This window comes from Pteronotus mesoamericanus, unplaced genomic scaffold, assembly GCF_021234165.1.
Source record: "Pteronotus mesoamericanus isolate MK-2021 breed Mesoamerican mustached bat unplaced genomic scaffold, CSHL_Meso_final contig_50, whole genome shotgun sequence".
In the NCBI taxonomy this organism is placed as follows: Eukaryota; Metazoa; Chordata; class Mammalia; order Chiroptera; family Mormoopidae; genus Pteronotus; species Pteronotus mesoamericanus.
In genome coordinates, this window is record NW_026555186.1 from 34,107,791 (window position 1) to 34,134,259 (window position 26,469).

At 37.1% G+C, this 26,469-nt stretch overlaps 1 protein-coding gene across 1 annotated transcript; it reads right to left on the minus strand.

The window, feature by feature from the left end:
- Window positions 1-2,256: 2,256 nt before the first annotated feature.
- HAPLN1 (hyaluronan and proteoglycan link protein 1) lies at window positions 2,257-25,987 on the minus strand. Its single transcript, XM_054578273.1, has 4 exons — window positions 25,880-25,987; window positions 9,996-10,367; window positions 4,539-4,841; window positions 2,257-2,546 (listed from the first exon to the last, which is right to left on the minus strand). Exons 1-4 carry the CDS (start codon window positions 25,977-25,979, stop codon window positions 2,257-2,259), a joined length of 1,065 nt encoding a protein of 354 aa, XP_054434248.1. The 5' UTR covers window positions 25,980-25,987.
- Between the last annotated feature and the right edge of the window lie 482 nt (window positions 25,988-26,469).

Here is a 26,469-nt window from a genome sequence, read left to right on the forward strand (position 1 = left end):
AGCTTGGAAAAATGCTGTGCAATCAGTATAGATTTTAATCAGCTAACAGTCAGTTCAAAGTTTTTGATCAGCACCAATTCCTATACTAATAAGTATTCAAAAGTTAAGAAATGTTAGCTACTATGCTTAACATTATAAAGGTAGAGTTTTGCAGCAATAACTGAAAATTATGTATCTGTTCAATATAAATTTGTTCCCATTTGCATTTCCAATAAAATTCTTGTAACGTGGGTAATAATCGTTCAAGTATAGGCTTCCTCCAATGAACTCACCTCCATAGCTGTTAAGAGTCACTCTTTTGGAGATAGTACCATCTTTAAATAACATATTTATCTTATTAGAGACCATTCAGATATTTTTAATTTAAAAGTTCAAGTTCTATTTGTATCATCAGTGTTTGAGTTAAAACTCACAATTTTTTGGATTTATAATTTTTGGATTTTGTAATTTTTGTACAATTTGCATATCCAATGTAATGTAAAAATGTGCATGCGTACATTATCTTTTCATAATTAAAGCATATGAAAATGTCCAGCTATGTTCTTGATAAAACAAGTGATCTACTTTTATTTACAATATTTTGTCTGGATAATGTATTATTATGATAATGTATTATCATAGTTATGGTTTTATGGATTTCCAATTATTCTATACCTTCCACAATTGTAACTCTACATTTAGAGAGTAAAATTTATTAGAATTATTACAGCACTTTAAATGCAACCACAATCAATTCAGGAAACAGATTTATTTACTCAGGTTCATGGGAGGAAAATCTACATAAAAACATTCATGAAAGCATGCCAGCTATGTCATACTTGGATTATTATACTAAATCCCATTTATTAGAACTCATTGTGAAACAATGGGAAACCATAAAATGTAAATTGAATACAAATATTGGTCCCTGTGGAGTCTCAACAGTCATAAAAACATAGGGAAACAGAGCTTTATTTAAGATTGGAGGTGCTAATGCAAAAGTTGTTTTTCTGAAGCTGGCTTTTTCTTTCACTTACAGCCCTGATGATTTTAGTGTAAACTCTTTGATGACAGTTTCAGTGTCTCATTTACACCTAATGATCACCAGCAAGCAGAGTGGCATGGCTGACCACGTTCTCTTGTGGAGGAAGGTTTAGAACTACTTTGTTGACTTCCTTTTCCTCAACCACAGGCACCAGTTGGACTTTCTAGTGTAAATACAAGTAAGAAGAATACGAATTTTGTAAGCGGGGTCCTTATTTCTTGGTTAGGAAAGTGTGTAGTTATTTATTCTTTTTATGAATTAAATTTTAAATGTAATGTAAATAAGAAGGAGATATTAAATAGTTTAAAGTTATTTTTATAGGACAATAACATTTCAAAGGCTAACATAAAATCAAGCTGCTAAATTTTACAATTTTTCTGTCCAGCAGTTTATCTATATAACTGCCCTGAGTAGAAGCTAAATGCTGCTTAGCCAATGGCCCTTAGAATTTAAATATAACTCAGTAAAGCTACTCAAAAGATAAGACAATTCTTCTTAGGCATTTGTAATTTTAATAAGAAGAAGGTAGGAGTCTGTCATTGGTTGAATATTATCTGCTTATTTAAATTTCATACTTCCTATAAACGGGGTTATGAAGGAGTTTTAACTGTGCTTATTACGATGCATTGGAGTCCTTATGAAATTTTTTTTTTTTTTTTGGTCAAAAAGGATTTTACAGAGTAAAACATTTTATTGGAGATGAAATATTAACTTCTAGAAAAGTGTAGATTATTCTTTTGTGAAACTGAGTTTTGTGCAACCTCTCAGCCTCTCAGTTTATGTAAAGAAGCCTGCATTTCAAATCTGTTGCTCTGGTTTGTTTATTGTAGTGCATTTCAAAATTGTACAAATGTGTAAAATTTGTGCTTGTGGAAGCTGCTGCTCTGAGTAGCTTTACTTTCCTTAATTTAATCCTGGCAATCCTCAGGTTATTGCATGCCCCGTTCATGAAAGGATACTTCGTTGAGATGATGTAGCCTAAACAGTTTGGCTCTAATGCCTCCTTTACGTAGCGCGTCCCTTAAAATTATATTAATTTATAATATATATTGAATGATAGCTTTACAAAAACAAATTAATGAATTGACCTTTATGAAAATGACTCTTTACAGTAAGTAAAAAAAGGGTTATCACAGTTTTGGTAACTTGCATGAGTTCATATTGGGAAAAAAAAGAAAAAACCTTTCACATGTTCTTAATGACTTTGAACTTGCCGTGCTCAGGGGGCACGCTCAGTTGTATGCTCTGAAGCAGTAGACACCATACAGCTTATGATTTTTATCTGGGAAACCCACGAAGCGCACCGCAGCCTCGGTAGGACTGCAGCGCCTTCTCGGTCTAGAGATAGGGTAGCGGACACTGCCGTCCTCCAACCAGCCCGCATCGCAGCGGTCATAGCCCAGAAGTTTCCAGGCAGCGAATATCTGGCCCACTTTCGCAATCTGAGCACCATCGTTGAGACAAGCTTGCACCGCTTCGTCATAAGTCAGCTTGGTGGGGTGGATCAGGTAATAAAAACGGCCTGCGGAGAGAAGGAGAGAGGACAATGGGCCTGTGTGCGACTGAGCCGCGCAGAGACGGAAGGAGCCCCCTACAGAACTGTTTCTCAGTGAGGTGGGAAGTAGACCCATGTCTGAAAAGTTTTGGGAACCTAGCATTCCCAATCAAATATAGTGCCCCTAAATCGCTCTCCATTAAATTAGGTTGTTTTTTTTTTTCTGGCCCCTTAATAGATGTTCAGACATGCCCTTTTATAGCTTTACAAAAGAAAAGGGAAATGACAGATGCAGTTTCTGTTCGCTAATTAGTGACTAAAAGGGCCCTTCTGTGGCAATAGAGAAGACCGAATTCCATGTTAAAAGCAAGAGCTATTTAAATTCTAGCTGTAGCAAGACTGAACCCCAGCACAAGTTTCTGGAGAGGCAAAATTTGAATCTGAAAGGATCAAAAAACATTCCTGACATAAAAGTCCATTAAAAAACCCCCAAAGCCCTCAAGTCCTTTTCATCACAGGTATCAATAAGACATTATTCTTATTCAAAGACTACAGTATGAAAATGAAAAAAAAAATACAGGAAGACACTTGTCATAAATAATGCTTGCTCAGAATGTGAACTGAGTCTGTTCACTCACTAGCAGAGGGTGAATTTATTTATTTTCTTCAACTTTCCTCTGTGGGAGCCTGCTATCTTTTTTTTTTTTTTAAATTTCACAAGAAAGAGCAATTTAAAGTTAGTCTCTCCCACTTATTCTTATTGAATAGTGTTAATTACTAAGATTCCTTCAATGTGTATTAAGTATCCATAAAATATATAAAAAAAGACATCACTGACCGAAGTGATATATGTCAATTGAAGATTTTCTCAGACTTTTTTCAGATAGAATATAATCACTCTCGTATCTGATTATACATTAAACATAGGTTATTGAAGTATAAATAAATGCTTGCCAGTACTTTCTAGACTAAACTGATGTGATTTGGAGAACTGGTAGAGGCCATTGAAACGAACATTAGCTAGTTATATCATCTACACCAGAGGTCAGCAAACTACAACACCTGAGTCAAATGAAGTTTTATTAAAACATAATCACACCCATCCACTTAATACTGTCTATGGCTTTGTTAGTGTTACTGGGTACAAAGCTACATTGATTGAAAAGTTGCAAAAGAAACCATATGGTCTACAAAGCAAAAAATATTACTATCTTGTCCTTTACAGAAAATCTGTTGGTCCCTGATCCCTTGCTATTTTTTCCAAAACATGTCACCAGGGAATTAAAATACAGTAGATGGGACCAGGGTTTGCTTCATGGGTGTGCAACCTGTGCAGTTAGACATGGCCTCAGGATTGCTTTAATGCCCTGCCGTCACTATCTTAAAATTCTCAATAATTCTGGAACAAGGAACCAACATCTTCATTTTGCAGTGGGCCCCACATTATGTAGCTGGTTCTACATGAAGCAAGGTAAGGTTGCGAGTTACAGTGAATGCAAGGAATCGGGCATCAACATTCAGGCAACATGAACCTCTTTTCTTCTGCTTTCACCTCCACCGCCATTTCTACTTATTTTTCTTGCAAAGCTCTCTTTGTTGTGAACTTTTCATCCAATCATTTATGAATACACTGATGTTGTAATTCAGTGAAAGAGAACATGATACCAAAGCCCCCCATACTTCATTTGAGAGAGCTATAGCCTAGGGAGGGTACGTAGGGACAGCACCACCTTTGGCAATAAGAAGCAGACCCTAGATCATATCATACCATACACTATTTCATAATAACAATCAGATGCAATAAAACCTAATAGTGGAAACATACACTTTTGCTTGGCTTCTGTCAATTAAAAATAAATTATGACCTCAAAGAACTTTTCACGTCTTTTTCAAACTGGAGCAATACTTCAAAGCTTTTATCTTTTCTTTTTAAGTACATAAGACTGAAAGTCAAGTGTAGTGCCATAGTCCATATTAGTTTTTGGTATAGGAAAGAAGGCAGTGTGATTAATATCTTACCATTGAAATTGGACGTAAAACAGAACACATCGTATCTGCTTTTCTCTTTATCCCAAAACCCGTAGTTCCTGACACCGGGCACGGTGTTCTGGCCTCCGCAGGGCTCCCTTGGCTTGGTGATGGGGTACTGCACAGAGCCATCGCTGAGCCAGCCAGCATTGCACCAGTCCAGCCCACCGCGCCAGGCGTCATACAGCTGGTCAAAGGAGGCGATCACAGCATCCTGGTCCAGACAAGCCTGCTGCGCCTCATGGAAGTTGAGATTATAGCGCCCCAGTCGTGGAAAGTAAGGGAATACCACACCTGTCCAAAGGAGAAATCACGGGATCATTAGTGGCACAAAAAGTAACTAGTATGAACAAATCCCACCTGACTGGTGAAAAAACATTAGGGACTCTCCATCAGATGAAGTAGTAGTTGTTGGCAACTTGCAGTGGTTTCTCATTGCCTCGTTCTCCTTCAGACAGCCTCTCAGCTCTGAGCATGTCACATGTGGTTTGACAACTTCAGTGATTTACCTCTTTTGCTAAGTGTTCAACTGAACCTTTAAATTCTCCTTTCTAAAATGATTCACTGGCAGGCTGTATTTTCCAAATAGCCATCCTTGAGAATTTACCAGCTGCTACTGGTTACTAACCCTAAAAATGTATTTGAGTCCTGTTTGGGAAAAAGCCAATATTGAAAACTAAGCATGGTAGGGGATGCAGAAAGAGTGGTGAGAGAAGTTATTTATCAAAATTCACAATTTTTTTTTCTTCTTAGTAATTATTTGTATATAATTAGTAATTCATTTTATAGTCTTTTAAATATATAAACATATTAAATTATTCAAATACACACACACATACACACACACACACATGCTTTTACAGTTGATTCTAAAAACTTGGAGGTAAGTAACTTTCATTTAGGGGACTTCTGGTTTGGAGAAACCCTAAAGTGAAATCCTTTGCATACCTAACAAAAACGTAATTGAACAGTCTTATTTTATCTTGACAGAACAATTCTTTAAAGTGAGGAACATCTCCATAAGAAACATCATCGCTCACTTACTTGTTTCAGTTTTCACTATAGCCCCTAAAATATTTTTTTCCTGTTCTTAAACAATGCAACTAAAATAAGGGCTTTATTTAAAAATATTTCCATTACTATTTTTCAGTTTTCATGTTCATATATTGCAAATCAAAACTAAGCTTTTAAAAATATTTTTATTACGAATAGGAAAAAAAATAAAACTTGCTGATGTTTATCTAAGTCAAGGTAGGTACAGAATAGACATCTGTCGATTAAGTTAATGCCAGAGAATTAAGTTAAATATTTTAAAAGGCAAAATCCTGAGCAAGTGTAAGTGGTGTGATTTGGCAGTTAGCTTTCCTGGGAAGATGCAATGGTTTTCCAAAAGCACTCTTTTTGGTCAAATAATCATGGGAGGTGATTGAGCTGTCTCACAACTTTCTGCACCATTTTGATAAAGGATAAGGACCACTTAAAGAAGCAAAGTTGTACCATTTGCTGGACTTTAAGAAGGACACTATATCAAAATGTTTCCCCCATTGTTACTGAAAGGCAATTTATTTAGTGTGATTATTCAAGTCCTTACCTTGGATTTTAAAAATATAATTAGAAATAATTAATACTTTAGATGCAGAATATAAAGTATTGTCCCACTGACAGTAATTTGGTGGGTCATATCACTTGTGCTATTTTTATGAGACTGCAGGCCCTATTAAGATGAATGTACAATTCACTAATGGTGTAACCAGTACACAGGAAGTGTTTTCTTTTCTAAGTTGTCCTGGAGACTCTACAAGAAGAAATTTCAATAGCCTAGATCAAGTGCCATCCACCAAAGGCTTCTGCAGGACATGATCGCCCCTCCAGGGCGGTCCAGCTGGCACTGCTCGCTGTAGGCAGAGATCCAGGAAGCCTTCCCGATCTCATCCTGCCTTCTCAGGTTCTTGGCTGAGTGATCTGTCAGCTGAATCAGAGCCAAAAGAAAGGAGGAAAAGACTCTCTGGGTTGCCAGTGCCCCCTGAAGTGCTGATGGAAGAGAAGCCTGCAGAAGGCTCTATCTAAGAAGAGCTCTGCCCAGGCATCCAGCGGCGAACCCAGTCAGTGCTGGGGAGGAATTGCTACCGTGCTCCCAGTCCCATTGTGCCTTTCATCCTCCTTCCTCAGCAATCCCAGGAATGCTGCTGTAAAGGAAAATGCTTAATTTATCCATCAGAGATTTCCTTGGCAGCTGGATGTCAAGTGGGAGAAAAATCCCAAAATATGTCCATGTGGACAGAGAAAGAAACCATATGGGTTGAATTCCATTTTCCAAGTGGCTCAACATGGTAACAGTGTTGAAGATATTTTTCTTTCCTTTTTTAACTGTTATTCTATTACAGTTATCCCAATTCTCCCCCCTTTGCCTCCCTCCCCCAGTGCCACCCCCCACCCGCTCCCACAGTCAATTTTCATACCATCATCCGTGTCCATGGGTCATTCATATATGTTTTTTTGACGAGTCCCTTCCCCTTTTTTTCTACTATTATCCCCTTCCCTCTTCCCCTCTGGCTGTTGTCATTCTGTTCCTTGTTCCCATGTCTCTGGATCTATTTTGCTTGTTATTTTATTTTGTTCATTAGCTTCTTCTTATAAGTGAGATCACATGGTATTTGTCTTTCACCAGCTGGCTTATTTCAGTTAACGTAATACTCTCCAGTTCCATCCATGCTGTCACGAAGGGCAGGAGTTCCTTCTTTCTTTCTGCTGCATAGTATTCTACTGTGTAAATGCACCACAGTTTTTTGACCCACTCATTTACTGATGGGCACTTAGGCTGTTTCCAGCACTTGGCTATTGTTAAGAGCGCTGCTATGAACATCGGCGTGCACAAGTTCTTTTGAACTGGTGTTTCAGGATTCTTGGGGTATTTTCTTAACAGTGGAATCACTGGGTCAAAAGGCAATCTCATTTTTAATATTTTTGAGGAAATTCCATGATGTTTTTCCACAGTGGCTTCACCTGCCTGCATTCCCACCAACAGTGCACTAGGGTTCCCTTTCCTCCACATCCTCCCCAGCACTTGTTGTTTGTTGATTTATTAGTGATAGCCATTCTGACAGGAGTGAGGTGATATCTCATTGTGTTTCTGATTTTTATTTTAATTTACAATAATTTTAAAAACCAAGAAAATCTTTCAGGTTTAAATTCTCTATAGTATATTTAGTGGACTCTCATGGGCATTAGGGAAAATTTTTCTTTAATAATTTGTCCTTGATTAATCATTGAATGTTATTGAAATATGATACATCAGTTCCAAATCCAGTGTAATATGTTTTTGTTTGAGTTCCTTTCAAGATTTAACATAATTTCAAGCAAGCATTTCCTAAAGTCAAAATGGAACCCTGTATTAAAATTTCACTATTTTCCAATTGTAAGAATAAATGATCAACATACTTTATTAACTTAAAAGATTTACATACATTTTAATTAATATTTGATGATGCTGGAAAGGACACATTCCAAGTATATCAAGGTCAATTTCCATGTTTTACTCAGCCAAAATTTTAAAAGCTTCACTGTATTATGCACATTTAGGGCATACATTTCAACAATCAGATGTTTCTTACAAGCAGGGGCATTTCTGGAACTGCATGTTTTTTAGCATTATTTATTTACTTATTTTACTTCCAGCTTATTAAGATTTCAACATTTATGACTACGATTGCAGAAATATTCTTGGCTCTTTGAGAAAAATGTGCAATTCCTACAGCTGAATTATGGAGCAAATGGTGATTACTTTCATCCAAAACTTACAGAAATAAGAAAAGTCAAACTTTCATGGGTGAAAAGAAGGGTATTTAGTTATTTTCTAACAACAATTATTTTATACTTATATGTCAAAATATAATAAAAAGCTCTTCACTTTTCCATTGAGGTCTGGTATGCATCACTGCAAAGGGGATTAATAAGGATGATACATCATCACAGGAAATGAGTAATAACAACTGATGTTAGTAATTTTGTCAGTCTAAGGATGTTTTGAAAACATATTCTTTAATATTTATAATTGCAGTCTCTTTCACCCTAGTTGTTGGCAAACATAAATTGTTAGACATATGAAAAGTTTTCATATCATGGTACATATAAAAACTAAAGTCAACTTCAATTACTCCATATTTAGTAATATTTAGTAATAAAAAGGCAGAGACCGTGCAGCACAGTTTAACCTTCCTCTGTGTCTCTCATAGTGCTTAACAGTGCTGTGTGCCTGCATGGAATTATTTTTCTATTTCTGAAAGTCCTCAGGCGACATTTTTGTGTATTTAGCCTCAGTTTCACCAATGTTCATGGGTATTAATTTGAATAAAAAACTGAAAGCACAAGATGACATGCAATCAGGAGTCAAGAATGACAACTGAGAGAGGAGAAGGTCACAAAAATGAATTTTATGACATCATATAATTTATTAGATATATAAAGCTAATAAATCTCTATACACGTAACAGGGTTCTATAGGGTTCAAAGGTCAAATTTTCACTGCTGTGCTACTAGATCAAACACATCCTTTTCTAAAGGCACAAATCCATCCTAGGATGTGAAAGGAGCTCCTAGCAAACACACTTATAGTTCATGTGCATAAGGGAGAAAAGTATGCTATCAATGCAGCCAAAATTCATCCTCCAATGTAAAGAAACTCAGAAATTTATGAACATAAGAAGTTTTGAGAAACCACAAGAAGAGTTTCCCTACTGGTGGGGCATTTAGAGGGTGCACTTTGGGCAGAGGGGACACAGGATGACAAAGATACTTTTGTTGGTTAGCTTTCTATACATTTTGGGTTTTGAACCTAGTGGATGTATTCCATATATAAGAAGTGAAATTTCTCCCCAAATGCCTTAACCATCTGGTATTCAATGTCTAAGAGACTCTCGACCATTAAAAAAAAATTGTGTCTTTACAAATCTGGAGGTTACTTTTTTGTTAAATTAAGTTTTCAAAGTTACTTTACATAATACAGTTATATGTATTTTAGTTAGTAGATGTCCTTCACAAAACTTGCCATTATTTTGAAACTGACATAATTTTAGAAGCATAATAAAAAAAAAGCATTGAATCTGAATTTCTCAATAACCATATAATGAGATTTAAATTTTGAATAGCATAGGCAGTTTCTGGATATTATTAATTCAGTTCCACTGCACATTTCTTCTACTTGCAAATAGCTTCAATTTTGCACATAACCATTGTGTGTACATTTCAAATATGAAAGCTGAAATCACAGACAGACTACAAAATACAAAAGAATAGAAAAACATGCTATGCATGGACTTTTGGTTTCTCACATCATCACTTTGGTAACCACTACACATCCTGAAAAAAAAAACAAACTAGACATCATAAAAAAGAAAAGAAAGCAATGATTAATTATTATTCCTAAGTTTGACATGATTTATAGATACTTACCTTGTAAATCTAATGCTACCACTGCAGTATCGTCTTCTAATCCTTCAATCACCTCACACTTGTATTTCCCATAATCCTCCAGGGTGAGGCCTGTGATTACCAAAGAAGCATCGTTTTCACTGCCTCCCTTCAGAAACACTCTATCGTGGTAGCCAGCATAGGCTTTCTTGTGGTATCCCATGGAAACAAAAACGTCCACTTCCTTAAGGTAATCTGAAGTTAGCTTGGTCCACTTAATGCGGATTTTGTGGGTTCCTGAGCCAAATGCTATAGGGTCTCGATAAAATTTACATGGCAGTGTAACATTGCCACCTCTGTGTGAGAACACCTTGGCTTGTTCTGCTTCCACATGGAGATGGGGACCATTTTCTGCTATAATTAAAAAAAAGAAAGAAAGAAAAGAACCATTAATATGCTTAGACATTTCTTTGAAGTGAAATATGCTACCTCTACAAGGTATCTAATAAGTAGTAGCATTGGGTGATAAGCTTCTCTGCATTGTTGGACAGTAGTCTCTTTTGAACCACATGGAAAGGTACCTATAATATTTAGAAGGCACCTATAAGGTAGCTGTGTCTTTTGAACCATTGAAAAGAGGAAGAATGTGCATTATTATCATTAAGAAATATTGGGTTTAAAACTCCATATATATTTCACAATAAATTTAATTTCGTTGCATTTAAATGTCAAATATATAGAAACAAGATGAAGAGAAATGATAAAAGTGCCATGATTATTTCATCAATATGAACCAAAAAATTTGTAGACAAACTTTTCTATTCCTTGGTGAGTTTTCTAATATAATAAATCTGTATTATATTTATGAAAAAAGTATAAAACAACATCATCAACTTTTATTATACTTCTGGTCAAAGAATTTAGAATAGCCTCACTTTTATGACCTCTATTCAAATATATACCTGTAATTAAAATGTCATTCTGGAGCAGTTTAAGCAAACATGCATATATTTAATTTTCACAAAAGGCCAGGCATCACAAAGGTATTTTCAGTGAATGCTTTATAAAACTTCCAGCTTTCAAAATAGAATCCTCAAAACTTGAATGTCAAAAGTATATCCGGTTACACTTATTTTCTGACTAACCAAATAATTACTTATTCCCTTAAGTCTCCTTCTACTCCCTCTCTCTTTGCTTCCTGCTATCTCTTACTTAACAGCTATCACAGCCACCTTGCCTTGCCTTGCCCTTTCGTTTTCCTCCTCCAAGGACTTCATTGCCTTCCAGAGAGAACCGCAGCACTCCAAGCTTGCCAAGTCAGCAGGGCTGCGGTTCTCTAGAGAGCCAGCAGTTATTTTCAGATCTTGCCTTTCTCTGGGGTTTCCCCTGGTTAGTTCATTGTGCTTCTGACCTTGACAAGGTCTCTTGAGGATGTGCAAGATTTGAAAATGAGAAAGTGATATAAGGACTGCTGGACACGCATAGCTTCTGATCTATACACAGCTTTCAAAGGCGACCCGAAACTGCGTTTCCCCCTAGCCCTTGTTGCCACAGGCAGGCAGGTACTGAGTAAACTTTGGCCATGAACAATTTACGACACACACAACACCGTGAGTTGTAGCCACTTACCTCCAGACAGATCTAAAACTTAGCTATTTAATGGCATACATAGGATTCAGATTTAAAAATAAAAAGTGTACAAAAGTAGATGCAGCGGTTCTATTTTTATCATATAGCAATCAAAATTATGTAATATTGAAAAAAAATAAATTTCATGTATAAGTCAGCCCCAATCCTCAGAAACCGAAAAGTTTAACAGTGCTACCAATGCCCCCACTTAGAAGAGAGAAAAGAGGGGCGAAGATAATGACCTCATTAAAATAAATCTAGCTCATCAAGCATTTCCTTTATATTTTAGTTTTTCTTTCCTTATTTAGGGCCACCAAATTACAAAAAGATGAAAGGTAATCTATCCAACTCTACCCTACACATAATTTTTCCCCTACAATACAATATCTCCAATGACTGCATCCAAGTTGCACCTAAGTATCTCTAGCGCCTTCTTTCTGGGGGGAGAAAAAGGAGCTATTGACTAAATTTGCTCAGTTATGCATGAGGACCAGAGGGGGCATCCCCTTCCCAGGCCCCTGGGAGCACACCTGGGAGCTGGGCCTTCTCCTGCTGGAGCTTGAGTTTAGACATGACACAGAACTACAAGGGGTGGCAGTTTCATGATTCTTTCAAACTGACTTTTGACTTTTTAAAGTCAAAACTAATATCCAAATGCACTGGGGTAGGGGGTATCACAGTAGTTAGGGCAAGGACATTAATGTGATAGAGATCTTGTTCTAACTTCCCCTCCCTAATTTTCTGGCTCGGCAGTCTTGAGTAAATTGTGCCACTTCTTAACCCCAATTTTGTTATATATGAATCCGGGGTACTGGTATCTACTATATATGGTTGAGCTAATAGACACATAAAACACTTAAAATAATGGCTGATCCAAAGTAAGTGTCCACTCACTGCTAACTGATCCTATTGCATAGATTTTCGATGATATTTCTCAAATATAATACTGCCTTATACTGAGCTTAATTTTGGCATATATTAACCTTTCATAGTTTTACTTACTTATAAGGTTTTGAACTATGTAGAATTAAAAAATACATAAAATGCCACCTGTGTTATTACAGGAAACGTGGAAATTATTGTATGGTTTGGCATAATCATAAGGTGTTCCAGAATGAATACAAGATCCAAGTGTTTTATAAATTAAAGAGTTAAAGCAAAGATCAAACCTCTTGTGCAAAGGACTGAGACTTCTAATTTTTTTCTGTGGTTAACTCTAAATCATCTTGGAGTACTTTAGAAGTCTAAGCTTATGATTTTTTTAGGTACTATTTACTTTTACTCCAGCATTGTGAGTAGATGATGACTTATGTGGTATAATACTGAGAAGGGAGCAGACACCAAAACTCCATATGCTTTCCCCAAAGTAAAGTTTCTTACAAGCCTACTAGAGTGTATAAATTTCCACCATTTTATTTTTATTTTGTGGGGACTGGCTGTTGAGCTAATAGATAACAGAAGTCCCTGACTGAAATTCAAAGAATCCTAAGAAAGATGTGTAATATGTAACACATTTAGTGACTGAGAGCCATTAATCATTAACCTAAACCCCCAACATAGCCTTCTCAGAACACTGTTCTGTTTTCTTGTTTTTATAGAAGACCCACAGCGGAGATTATAGAACACTGAACATCGATGGGGAGTGGCCTGTTGCAGAACAGGTAAGATGTAGGCATGAGCACTGGCCAGTGAGTCAGGAGCTCTGGGTTCTATTGCAGGCTCTACCAGACCTTAGCTGTTTGAGTGACAGGTCTATGCCATGAGAACACGGAGTTTAAGGGTATAAAATTCTTTAAAAAATTTTTTATTTAAATTTTTTAAATCCTTACCCAAGGACATACTCACTGATTTTTGAGACAGGAGAAGAGAGGGAGAGAAACACTGATGAGAGAAACACTGATCAGTTGCTTTTTGCATGCATCACATCTGGGGGACGAACCCACAGCCCAGGCATGTGCCCTGACTGGCAATGGAAGCTGCAACTGTTCAATTTATTGGACGATGCTCCAGCCAACTGAGCCACACCAGCCAGGAAGAGTTTAAGATTCATATAAGGCTCCCTATGGCAGGTTGTCACGCTAGGGATCAACCAGGAAATACACTAAGCTAGAGAGGAAGAGGGAAGACACAAAGAGAAGAAAAGGGAAACCGAGAGCACTGATGACAAACTTGGCGCTATCTTGTCTAGAAGTCTTGAATCTGACCACAAAAACCTGGATCGGTTTGAAATTGATGCTTAAATCAAGATTGTTTGATCAACACTCAGTTGCAAAGCAAATATAAAAGATAAAAATAAACCTTGATGATAAGAATGAGTATTGCTTGTTCTCCTTTTTAAAAAAATGTTTAAAAAAATGAAGAAAACTAGGCAGCATACCTATGCTCACTTGGGGGGGTGGATTTTTTTAAGTTCAATTTTTAACTTGCAGAAATTTCATATTTCTATTAATGACTTTCAGTGACAGTGACCTGAAAGATTCGATGCCCTTCAGAGACCACAGTTGTCTCCAGGGGAAACAGCAGGGCCTTGTTATTATTTCACAAGTTCTGCTGTGAAATCCAGGACGCTGTTAAGTTTCACCAAAATGTGAAAGCAATAACGTGACCAAATAACTGATCTTTATATTACATATAATTTAGATGCCACCTTTTAAACAATAGAACAAAAACAATTAGTTGCATAAAAGTAACTTAGAAACATGGCATTGGACTATTTATTACCTATTGTCCTTAGTTCTATTACAAATGTAACCCCCCTTCTTTTATTTTGGGCATTCTTTGCCAAGAATTATACAGGGAACAGGACAAGAGGAGAAGGAGCTACAGATTAAAGCTTTCTCTTCAAAATAAATTGTGGATTGCGCAAATAAGCAGTCTTGGTTGGTTACTTGCTCACTGGTATGTAGACTAAGTTGCCTACAGACTTGGACTTCTTAGACCAATAAAATGAAAATGGACAAACAAAAATATTGGAGAATATAATAAGGCTAAATAAGGTACTAAGCTAGGACATTAAAAATACTCCTGTCTACCACCATCATTTGCTTTTTTCATTGTGATAAAATATATATAACATACATTTGCCATTTTAAATATTTTTAAGGGTACAACTCAATGGCATTAATTACTTTCACCATGTCATGCAACCACCACCGCTACCTATTTCCAAAACTTTTCATCTCACCAAACAAAGCTGATTTCTCACTGACATTATAAACTGGAAGGCAGAGACTCAACTGTTAGTTCCATGATGAGTCATTTGAAAAAACTGCACAGGTTTTAAAAATAGTTCCTTATTTCTGTGACATCTGCTATCACTGTGGTGGGTTTGGATGTGTAAGACTAACACTTTGAAAGCTGTTACTTTCATTAGAGTAGCCAGACCTGCCTGAGGATGAGCAGCCAAAATGGATTTGTATCCTTACTACTGTGCTTGCCGCTGTCTTCTGAAAACAATCACTCTGTCTCCCTCGCCATACCTTGTTCACATAGTTCCTCCCACAGCACATAGTGCCTGGCATGCCTTAGTGTCTGTGACTGAAATGCATTGTACTAGTGCTGCCTAGAGCCTGTAGTAGCTGAAGCAGTAGACATGGATACTTGCTCTGTGCCTGATGCAGTTATACAGCTTTAAAATGAAAACACTTTACAAAAAAATAAATATACAGATTAAAGACTATTTAAGCAGAAAGTCTAATTTAAGCATTGGTCTCTCATTGCACCTTACACATTACATTGGCGTAGGATAAATAATTTAGAAAAAATGTAGTTCCTGACTCACTGGCCAGTGCTCATTAAACTTTAACTGTTTGTAATTATTTTGTTTTCCTCATACTGGAATGACTGTAATTTTTCCTGAAGCTGCTCACCTGGTGTCAGAAGCTCCCATCATTTGGATACAATTCTGATGTGTCTGGTCAGCTTTGCATCAGAAACTTTAAGAGGGTCCTCTTCCTGGCCCTGGTGCGCCCCGCCCCCACCTCCCATCCAGCCTTTACTCTCCTTTCGGAGAGCTGATTACTTTCAAGTTGTCAGAGACAGAGCTTTCTTTTTTTTTTCCTTAGGTGTTCCTGAATGCAAGGGACCCTGAGCATCTCTATGAATTGGCGCCTCAGGAAGGGTGGTCCTGAAGAGGGCGGGTGAGGGGTTTTAATGAGGATCAATTTTTTCCCTCTGCCCTTGCCTACTTGATTTGAGTTTGAAACCTTCTTGGATTTGTCCCTAGCCCATCTTTGCTTTCAACTGAAGCTCAAACTCTGCCCTACGTGCATGTGGTGCTTCCTATCATTTGTGTAAGTTTAAAAGAAATAGGCATATATGCATAAACTATATCTGAAAAGATTTACAAGAAACTAATAACCTTGGTAGCCTATAGAAAGCTGAGGTAGATATCTGGGTACAGGAACCTTGGGAGACTTTCACTGTGTATATTTGCATATTTTTAAAATTTTGAACTGTGTGAATGAATCACCTATGTACAAACTAAATGAAAATAAATTAAATAAATTAAATAGTTGAGGGGATTTAACTAACAAATAAATAAATGAGAAAACCTTATCTAGAGCATCTCCAGAAAGAATACTAAGGAGCTGGAACCCAAGATTGCAATATATTGTTATAATTGAAGGATAAATTGAAGGATTGTATTTTTTTTCAGAAGACTTATTGCTCTGTTAATAAAAATGCTCTCTTTAAACACGTCTCTAAGACATGCAAAACTTATCTCATAGTCTCTATTCCTTAAAGATACTGTTGCCAGTGGTCCTGTTGTCTAGTTTTGAATTATGAAAGGAAAAGCCCAATGCTCAAAGCAGGGTAAGCGAAGATTGCTCTTTGCTGTCGAGTGTTCAGGGCCGTGTTTCACCACCTGTGACCCTGCCTTGTGGTCGTACAAGCTACAAGAATTTACTCCTCTCACCCACCGCACTCCCTACCCTCCCACCTTCTCTCTAACCTTTGTAGAGTCTTTGTGCCCTGCTAGTTCCCATCAATCTACAGCTGAACCAACTGCCTAGAATTATGTTTTTACAATTTCTTTAAATGGCATACGTCCTTTCCATTGGGGCCTGCATCATCTGATGTGATGTGCCATGCAGCATCTTCCTAGGTGGTGCCTTCAGCTAAATTGTTTCTCTAATGGGAAGCTATCAAACACCGAAATATAGTATTGCTTTGGATGATGCTGACAATGAATGCATACCATGTTATTATATGCACATTTCAGACTAAAAAGTAAAGGGAAAATGTTATTACTATATTTTACAGTCTGGGGATTGATCTATGGCAGTACATATTTAAATTTTTTTTTCTGGAACGGTAGAACTTTTTCTCCTCAAAGGACATTTTAGATAATGTTTAAAATATAAATCTGACAAAAGGTGAGCTTCTCTGATAGCAATGTACATCAAGAGCTCGCCATAATAGCGGGGAGTCAACTGAACACAGTTTAATGAAAAACCATTCTGAGATGTAAAGCTGAAACTGTTAATATCCTCACAAAATTCTGTCTTTTCCTAATTCTTTTTTTTTCCATCTTTTTCTACCAAGAAGTATGATAATAGAGTTTAGCTCTCTTCTGCTGATTAAGCTCTTTGTGGGCTTTTAATCTTTCCACATTCATTATTATTTCATCTATTTTTTTAAACTGTGTTTATTGGTTAAGTAAATGCTCTATGCCCCTTATGTCGTGTTCCTCACTGTGCCTCAGTTTCCTCATCAGCAAAACAAAGGTAAGCCACCTTCTTCCCAGGGTCCTGATTAAAGTTAAATGAAGTAGTATGTTGAAAACTTCATCCTGCCTTATATACTGTGAGTGCCCAGAAAAGCTGGCTCTTGCTGACAAATAGCTACCAAGTGTCCCAAGTGTTCTAGGTATGCAACAGCTTCTGTCTTCTACGTTGCCTTCTTTCCTGTGCTCTTTTAGAGACAGTTCTTAAAATCTACTGGTTCCTGAGAAATTCAAATCTCATCAGCTTTTAATGATCCTCTTAATCCATTGGTTCTTACCAAAATAAGAGTGCATTTCAGGACCACTGCCTGAGAAGCCTTTCAAGAAAATCTATTTGTATCTATATAATCCAACTTCTTTCTGCCGCCTCCTCAGTTTCCTTGGGGGGGTTCAAGACAATCACCATTCGGGGATAGGGGTGTAATGAGTGTATTCGCAGCTGCCACCCCACCCCCACCTCACTCCTCTAACTCCTCTGAAGGATCACCACAGTGACCTGTAAGAAAATTTTCTCTGAGGTCCAAGACCAGACTTTTTTTTCATTGTGATTTGATTTCTTCTGGAACACAATTATATTAATTGAATGGAATGAAATGGCCAATTTACCCAGTGAGTTACTTAAAAAGTTTCTAAGAAAAAGTGTAGATGAGGCTATATGGTTCCTTGTGAGTTAGGAGCACAAGAACTGCTCTGCCTGAGTTTGAATCTCAGCTTTACCTCATAGTAACCCTGTGACCTGAGGCAAGCTACTGGACCTCCCTCAGCTTCAGTGAGGACAACCACCCTCATACAGTGTTATGGGGAGAACCAAATAAGGTGACTCAGGTAGTATGCTTTCTACTGGACATCACACATAGTGATATTAATGTTATTGCCACTGGCAAGTCCAACACAACTGGTCCCAGAGCTAGAGACGACCCTAGTATTTGTGTCGACTCAGAGTTGTCTGCTTTGGTTAATAATTTTCAGAATTTAAGTTTATCTGTGTTATCAAAGATTTATTGATAAAGAAATAGATTTAATTCTTATTATTTTAGATTTAGAATAAAGCAAATTGGTTATCACAACTATAGAAAGATTAATGAATGTATTGCCGGAAAACAAACTGGAAAATAAAATTTTAACATTTCACTAATATAGTGAATGACATTCTTCATATAAACATACTGTGCAGGATATTAACAGCAATGGAGGCTTGTTTCAAAAGGTATGGGGAAATCAAAACATTAGTATGAGTCATTCTTCATTAGGTTGTAATTAACCCCACAGTCCTTAATCATTAGAAATGTCTTTATGTGGTAGGGGGTAGATCGCAAACCTACTTGTCTCCACTCAGACCACTTCCACTTTGTGGTGAAGTATAAGGTCAAGTTATCTGTAATTTACAGAAAGGACATGGTCGGTTTTATACACTGATACAGTTAATGTCTTCACTTAACATAAAAGGCATCAAATACTGTCACAGTCAATCCTGGAGGCAAAAGGGATCTTGTGATTCTTTATTTAATAAACAATTATAAATTGATAGCATTCAATGTGCCAAGTATTAAGTTCAGTGCTGAAACAAAGTGGAAGGTAAGTCAAACAGAAATGCCCAGGTGTGTGGGGCGATGCGGGGGGAGAGGGCACCACACCCCTGAGAACACGGGGAGTGGGGAGGACATGCCCGATTCCGAAGCAGTAAACGCTTCCCATGGATGTTTTCCAATGGGAATGCGGGCTGGAAAACAGCACATCTTTGGATATTTCAACAGGCACTAGAATGCAGATTTTAATGTAAAAATCCCCTATTTTAAAATGTTTGCAAATAAGTTAGATTTAAAAAAGAATATGCAAAAAAAAATGGCCACACATCAGTGATGAGGATACCGACTCAGAAAGCATTTGCACCTGGGAGCCCGTGCATCCTCCTTCCCACACCTGTTGGTGCTGAGCATCTCCAGATCTCAGACCAGGGTTGGCTGCTTGCCTCTATCTGCATTTCCTTCTTTCTCAGGTGATCTCCTCTGGTCCCATGGCTATAAATACCACTATGTGCTGATGATTCCAAAACTTCCTAGCACTACACTTTTTCCTGAATATCAAACTTAGTAAATCCAACTACCTGCCGGTCATATATTGGATATCAAATAGTTAACTTGAGGACACCCTCCTCTGCCCAAATCTGTTCTCCCAATCTTCCTCAATTTAGGTTCTGCCTCCATCATCCATCCATTTGTTCAGGCCAAAATCTAAGAGGTATGTTTACTGTGTTTCTTTCCCCTATAGTCTGCATCCAAGTGGGGCTGTGTCTACCTCCATTCCTCCCACCCTGCAAGTTGTAAAGTTGTATCATCTCCATCTGCTACCACCCTGGTGTATACCACCCTGATTTCTCACCCAAACCACATCAAGGCCCTCCTAAACTTCTCCCCACCTTTACCCACTCGGCTACCATAATCCGCTGTGCACGTGATCTTTTGTACATGTAGATCATACCACATTGTCCTCTTGCTCTAACCCTTTTAACCATTTTCCAGTGTGCTTAGAATAAAATCTGAACTCTGTACTCTACACCAAACACAAAGCACTAGGGCCTCACTCCTGTCCTTCTCTTCACATCTTGTCTTAAACCACACACACCCTGTCCACTGCCAGACTGCAGCTCCTTCAGTTTCCCTCTGGTCTGAAAACACCCTGTCTGTTTCCACCTCAGAGAATTTGAAGTTCTTACTCTTTCTACCTGGCGCGCCCTATCCCTGGCTTTTGATGTGACTGGAGCCTGCTGCTTGTATATTTCACAGCTAGGTTCATCCCACGGCCCCCTCAGGGCTCTCTCACAGCATTTTCCCCCTTAAAACACTCCTATATTTATTGTTTATATGTTCATTTATTTTTATTTATTCAATTATGTGTGCTGGCCAAATAAATAGTTCTATGAAAAGAGGCTGAAGTTCAAGAAGCTTGGTTTTGGAGTATACTTTGTCTTTAATATTCTGGGCAGTCTATAAAAACTGATACTGTATTTAGCTGTTAAAAATTACTTAATCTTGCCCTGGCTTGTGTATTGAATGCTGGCCTGAGAAACAAAGGGTCGCCAGTTTGATTCCAGGTTGGGGCACATGCCTGGGTTGTGGGCTGGGCCTCCAAGGAGGGGGTGCGTGAGAGGCAACCACACGTTGATGTCTCTCTCTCTCTCTTTCTCTCACCCTTCCCCTCTCTCTAAAAATAAACAAATGAAATCTTTAAAAAATTACATGACTTTAAAAATTATGTTTCTGTTTACTGAACCATCTCAATGAAGTATTTGACATCTAATCAGCTTTTTAGTATTTTAAGCTAATTAAGACTCTGTGTGTGCTAAAAGACAAAGCAAGAGAAGACACAAAATAGTCATGTGCAGACTTTGGAGATTTAAGCCCTGTCAGTTTACAAGAAAGTAATAATTGACAAAAGGTACCTGGATTTTGATCCAGGATTTATTTAATACACATGTATTGATCACCTACTATGTGCCAGTAACTGACTTGGGTGACTGGGATACATCAGATATCCCAGGCCTTGTGGGGCTGACATATGTTCTTAGGGCAGAGATGGACACAAAGGATTACATAAAAATAAGTAAAGTTGGTAGCTAGTTCCACAGAGAAAAGGAAAAGAATATGTGAAAGAAATCAAGTTAGAAGAAGGGGAGAGTGTAGTAGCCAGACCAAATTCTTTACAGTGAGAAATAAGCCCAAATATGAAGAAGGAGAGGGGATTAGCCAGTGCAACCTGGGACAAGAAACCTAAAATCTCTGGGTCTTCATATCTTCATTTGTACAATGGGATATTGATCTAGGTGTTGTACACTAAAGTCCTTTTAAGTTCTTAAATTCTGTAAACCAAGGGTGTCCATACCGCGGCCTGTGGGCCATAGTCAGCCCAGGATGGCTATGAATGCGGCTCAACACAACATTGTAAATTTACTTAAAACATTACTTAGTTTTATTACTTAGTTATGTACATTTTCTATATTAGTGACCACAAACTTGGGACCTACCTGCTCAATGATTTTAAAAGATTATCGAACGCTCCACTGCATAAATTGAGTTATTATGTGAGGACTTTTTTTGCTTATCTGTGGGGGCGGATATCACAAAAGTTACGCACAGACCTTTTTTTGCTCTTCAGTTTTTTGTTAGTATTTGTGTATTTAACGTGTGGCCCAAGACAACTCTTCTTCTTCCAGTGCAGCCCAGAGACACCAAAAGGTTGGACACCCATGCTGTAAACAATGGTTTTGCTGTTGTCAACATTAGAATGAATGTAGTCATCTGGTTAGTGTTCATTAAGGCTATGCAATGTGTCATTGTGTTGCTAAATGCCATGGATGCCACAGGATTTAAGAGATGTTCATTATGATAGCAATAATTTGAATGTATCCCATTATACCCATTCATTTATTCAACAAACACATATTAAGCACCTACTATGTGCTAGGCACTACTATATAACTGTAGTGTTATAAAGATGACAGTCTGATGAGGAAAGAGAGCCATTTTAACAAAAAGTAACACATTCTATTCTGGAACAGGAAGTTGTTTGAGACGCATGGAACGGAGAAATCAACCCATTGAGTGGGGAGTGCCCCAGGGGTTCTAGATAGACATTCTTTTTTCTACCCACAGAGATAAACTTCTGACAATTCTTTAAGAAAATTATTGTTTCATCTTTGAGAAAGTGACAGTAAATTTTACTTATTAAATATGAGGGATTAATTTTTCTCTTACTATTATTATTATTTTTTAATTTAAAAGAAAAACATTTAGCTTATCTGTTTTCACCTGGTAAGTATATTAAAGGAAAACTACTTACGTTTGGAAAGCTTCCATTTTTACAAGGAAAGTAAAAGGGTAGGGTAATGTTTAATACTATTGGGGAAATTTTAAATCATGAAGCTAAAGAGGACAAAGAAGGCAATTTATAAAATGTTTACTTCATTAGAACTATGGTTCTGTTAACAAATATATTTGAAAAGCCCAAGCTTTTCCACTAGTCTTTGTGCTTCCGTTTCCAGGTCAGTAAGGAAGTGACAAACATGACGGGAATAGCTGCCATCTCTTAGAAGCCGATTGTGTGCCAGGCTCGGTAGTAGCGCTTGTTCAAATATTATCTAATTTAATTCTTACAAAGCTCTGTGGAATAAACTGTGACTGTGCCTAATTTAACAGATGAGGGAACTGAGACTTGAAGAGATTAATTGTGCAATGTTTAATGCCAGTAAGTGGCATTAGGGGAAAAACTCTTGAACTTGTCTTCAGAAGGCCTGCATTTGAACACCAGAGGCAGGAAGCATTGGCTGGCTCTCTGACCTGAGTAAGGTCAAGCAGTTACGTATTCAGTATAACTACTACTATTTTGCTTTTTACATTGCTTAATGAGCAAAGGGTCATGTAATTTCTTTGCTATCTATGTAAATGTCTTCTTAAACATTGTGTTTAAAAATATATATATCCACTATCTCTGAACCTCCACTGAAATGAAAAGTATACACAAAGCACTTTTGGACCTGATCCAAATATTTTTAAAAATACACTTTTGTGTGACTTGGTACTCTATATAAAATTCTTCCTCATGGTCTCAAGTTTCAAAGGATTCAGAAGCTGTTTGACTAGGCATATCATGAAACAAGAGATGTAACGCATTAGTTGAGAGTGGTATAAAGACAGTATTAACAGCGGCTCTCTCTTCCTGTAGCTGTATTTGAAGAAATTACTATCCCCTACTTTGGGGACGGTATATGATATACAAGTTAGTGTCTTAATTGTACATTTTTAGCCAACTCAATGGACAAGTAAAGCTTGTTTTCTTGGGTAACCAAATTGCTTCAGTAAAAGAAATTAAAAGGAATAAATTAGTACATGTGAACTTTTTATCTAAGGCTGTGCCTTTTTTCCTGGGAAGCTGAGAGTTTTCTTTTTTATAACCAGAAAAATGCTTTGAACCAGACACTTTGCACAGGGATCTACACTTGAATTTTCTTTCCTGATAATCTCACTTAAAGAAAAAACAGATTAACTGTTTTTGTGCCCATATATCTACAGACTCTCCTACAACAAAACTGTGAGGAAGCTTTCAGAAAAATAATTAGGTAATTCTTCTGCATGAGACTCAGGATCATATAATCAAAGTGTTGAACACTAAATCAAGGTGGCTAAGGAGAACTTGAGAATACTGTGCATATTTGGTGTTATTTAGGCTTGGTAACTTAAGAGTATAAGTATAGAAACTTAATGAAAAATGGGAGATAGAAAAAGTGTTTTTGCAGTAATGTGAATTTTGAACAATTGTCTGTCACTGAGAGAAGCCCATACTGCTTATCAGTACAATTCAGGAACTTGAGAGTCAGATTTACTAACTTAATCATCCAACTGCAAAATTCTTATAAAATTTTATGAGAGTTTCAGCTTCTTTAAATTCATTCTGGGCCATATTTGAGACATAAAAGTTTAAATATGAGAAAATAATCTAATATTTAAAGTAAGTCATGCAGATTATCTGCTTTAATGATTAGTATGCTGCATGGTTTATTTTTGCATTATAAAAGACACCTGAAATTATGTCAGGCCACTTGGAAGTGTTTCTCTGAAGGACTGAAGAATATGAATGTTCAACCCAAATGCTGTCATAAAAAGAACACTTTTTATTAGGTGAAAAGTAAAAAGAACAGGTATTTGGAACAATTTTAAAATAAATTAAGACTTACAGACATAGCATCATAATCCTGACCCAAATCACATTTTAACATTAACTTCCACAGGAAAAATGTTGGCCTTGTGGTTTTAGTACTTGAAAGCTATGAGCAACTTTCTAAGAATATCAATTTACAATTAAAATGAAGTGAACTACCAAGTTTTGCTTTTTTTAAAAAACTAGATAGTGGATGCAAATAACCTGGGTAATTCTGATACCTCCTGCCAGAGATCCCTTCGCACTGTATTCCCCCAGAGTGTATGGCAATGGAAAGGCTGGAGCCACAGTTTTCCCTGTTGACAAAACTTAAATCTGATGTAAAGCCTCCCAAGAGTAAATTTTTAAGATGTTAATACACTTTCAAAATAATATTTTCATACTCTGGGTGCAATTTAGACTAAATGGTTTTTATGTAGCTCATGATAGAACGATATCTGTCTAATAATAACTTGAAACCACAGTTCAAGTTTATTCTTCATCAGCTTTAAAACTGCTATCATTAATAATGAGTAGGTATTGACCTTTTGGCTGAACTGAATTCTGTGACTAGATGTTAGAAAGATGTTATTTCTCATCGGAAAAGGACTCATGAATATGGACAACAGTGTGGTGATTGCTGGAGGGGAGGGAGGTATCAGGGGACTGAATTGTAATGGAAAAAATACAAATAAGATTAAATCTTTTTAAATAAGACATCTCCATGTATAAATATAGTGTTCGGGAAACAGCTTTGATTCTTCTACTGTATACATTTAAAAAGAGCTGAGTCAGCAGCTTGCATAGTAAAATTTATGATTGTATAATTCCTTTTCATGGTCCAACAGTGAAAAACATAAAGCTGTTGGAAGCAAAAATAACTGAAAGAGATGTGTCTAAAACAGCTAGCTATTGTCAAATTTGGAATTCTATTTGGGTAATCACAATACACACAGGAGAATGCTTCTCGCCAGACTTCCACTGTCATCTGACCTTCACAAGTCATACTTTTAACAGTGGATGCAGTTTACTGAGACTACACTTTTGACCTTGACAATATAACTTGATGTTTCATGTCTCTTAGCAAACTTGTAATGCCTCTGGTCCCTAAACTGAGTTGACCTAAAATTACTATCATCATATGTTTAAACTGTTAAATTGCGTAACACTTCTTTTAATTATTTAGCATACAAGGGCAAAGAGAGAAGTTACAGCTCCTTTAGAACTACCTTTTCCTAATTGCATAAGTCCCTTAGCTTTCCTAATGCAGGATGTCCCTCATCTGAAGCTGGGACTGATGAAAAAGCTGCATTGTACTGCAGCCCCAAATCTTGCCACAGCTCTAAGGCTTAGGATTCAGCTGAGCCAAAGAGATATATGCAGAGGCAATGTACTGGTCTATCAGAACTAAATATTTACCAAAGGAGACTGGAATGGGGTAAGTTACTTTTTCTTGAGCCTTAGCTGGTCAGACTTTTATTTTCACATTTTTCCTAAGACGATTACTTTAACAGCATGACCTTACATTGTAAGTTTTACTTCCTATTTCTCCTCCCCCCACCCCCCTGCCATCGCCTTGCATTTAAATAAACTTTAAGCCCTCTGTTCTACTTAAAAGATATCAACTGTACTAAACAGCCTTGACTAATTGCACCAACTCCCTGTAGTGGGACATTCATAAGCCACTTCAATTGTCCCCAATTCTTAACTCTGCTGTAATGCTAGAGCATTCAAAAGCCAGGGAACATGTTCACCAATTAGCAGAAAGGAAAAGAGAAAGTCAATGCAGCAGAGCTAAAATGAAGAAACACTAACAAGCATCTCAACTCTAGGTCATTTGAAATTCATTTGACTTTCATAGGCGAATCTGTTTTCTTACCTTGGATGTGAATAACTCTGCCATGATCTAGGCTATAGTTGTCTGAAGAATAATCAGCCCAGCAGATTGAAATCAGCACCAGAAGAAGTAGGCTCCTCATCTTTGTAGCCAAAGACTCTTCTTCACTGTGAGAGCATCACATACAAAGAGGCTTGTGAGATTTGGAACCCTTTGGAGTGTTGCACTGCACAACTTATTGCCGCCTTATCATCATAGAATGGGTCTGTAAAAATATTTAACCCAATCTGTTCAGAAGGTTTTTGTAGCTGTCTTTGGGAGCTGAAGGCTGCAGCTTTGAACAATTCCAGTTTCATTTATGTAGCCAGAGTCCAAATAGTGTTTAACTCTATCTTTGCAGAATTGCAAAATTTAAGATAGTATAGTTTTGATAATAGAGTTATAGCAAGGTGCAAAGACATGTGGCAGGATATAACAGACTTTTAAAAAATTGCTTAAACCTCTTAATTAGAAGTGTAATAACACAACAATTTCATGTATTTACATGTGAATATTTATCAGCCAGTCTAATTGGAAACAGAATGTTAAACAAGGGCAAATGAATATTTGCATGAAAGTTAACATCATCGTTC

Bases quoted from the DNA above. Each gene is read 5' to 3' on its own strand.
- HAPLN1 (XM_054578273.1), bottom strand. From the start codon at position 25,979: ATGAGGAGCCTACTTCTTCTGGTGCTGATTTCAATCTGCTGGGCTGAT. The intron at 4,842-9,995 runs GTAAGTATCTAT...TCCTTTGGACAG, and splicing joins GGTAGCATTAGATTTACAAG to GTGTGGTATTCCCTTACTTT. The intron at 2,547-4,538 runs GTAAGATATTAA...TTCTCTCCGCAG, and splicing joins TTTTACGTCCAATTTCAATG to GCCGTTTTTATTACCTGATC.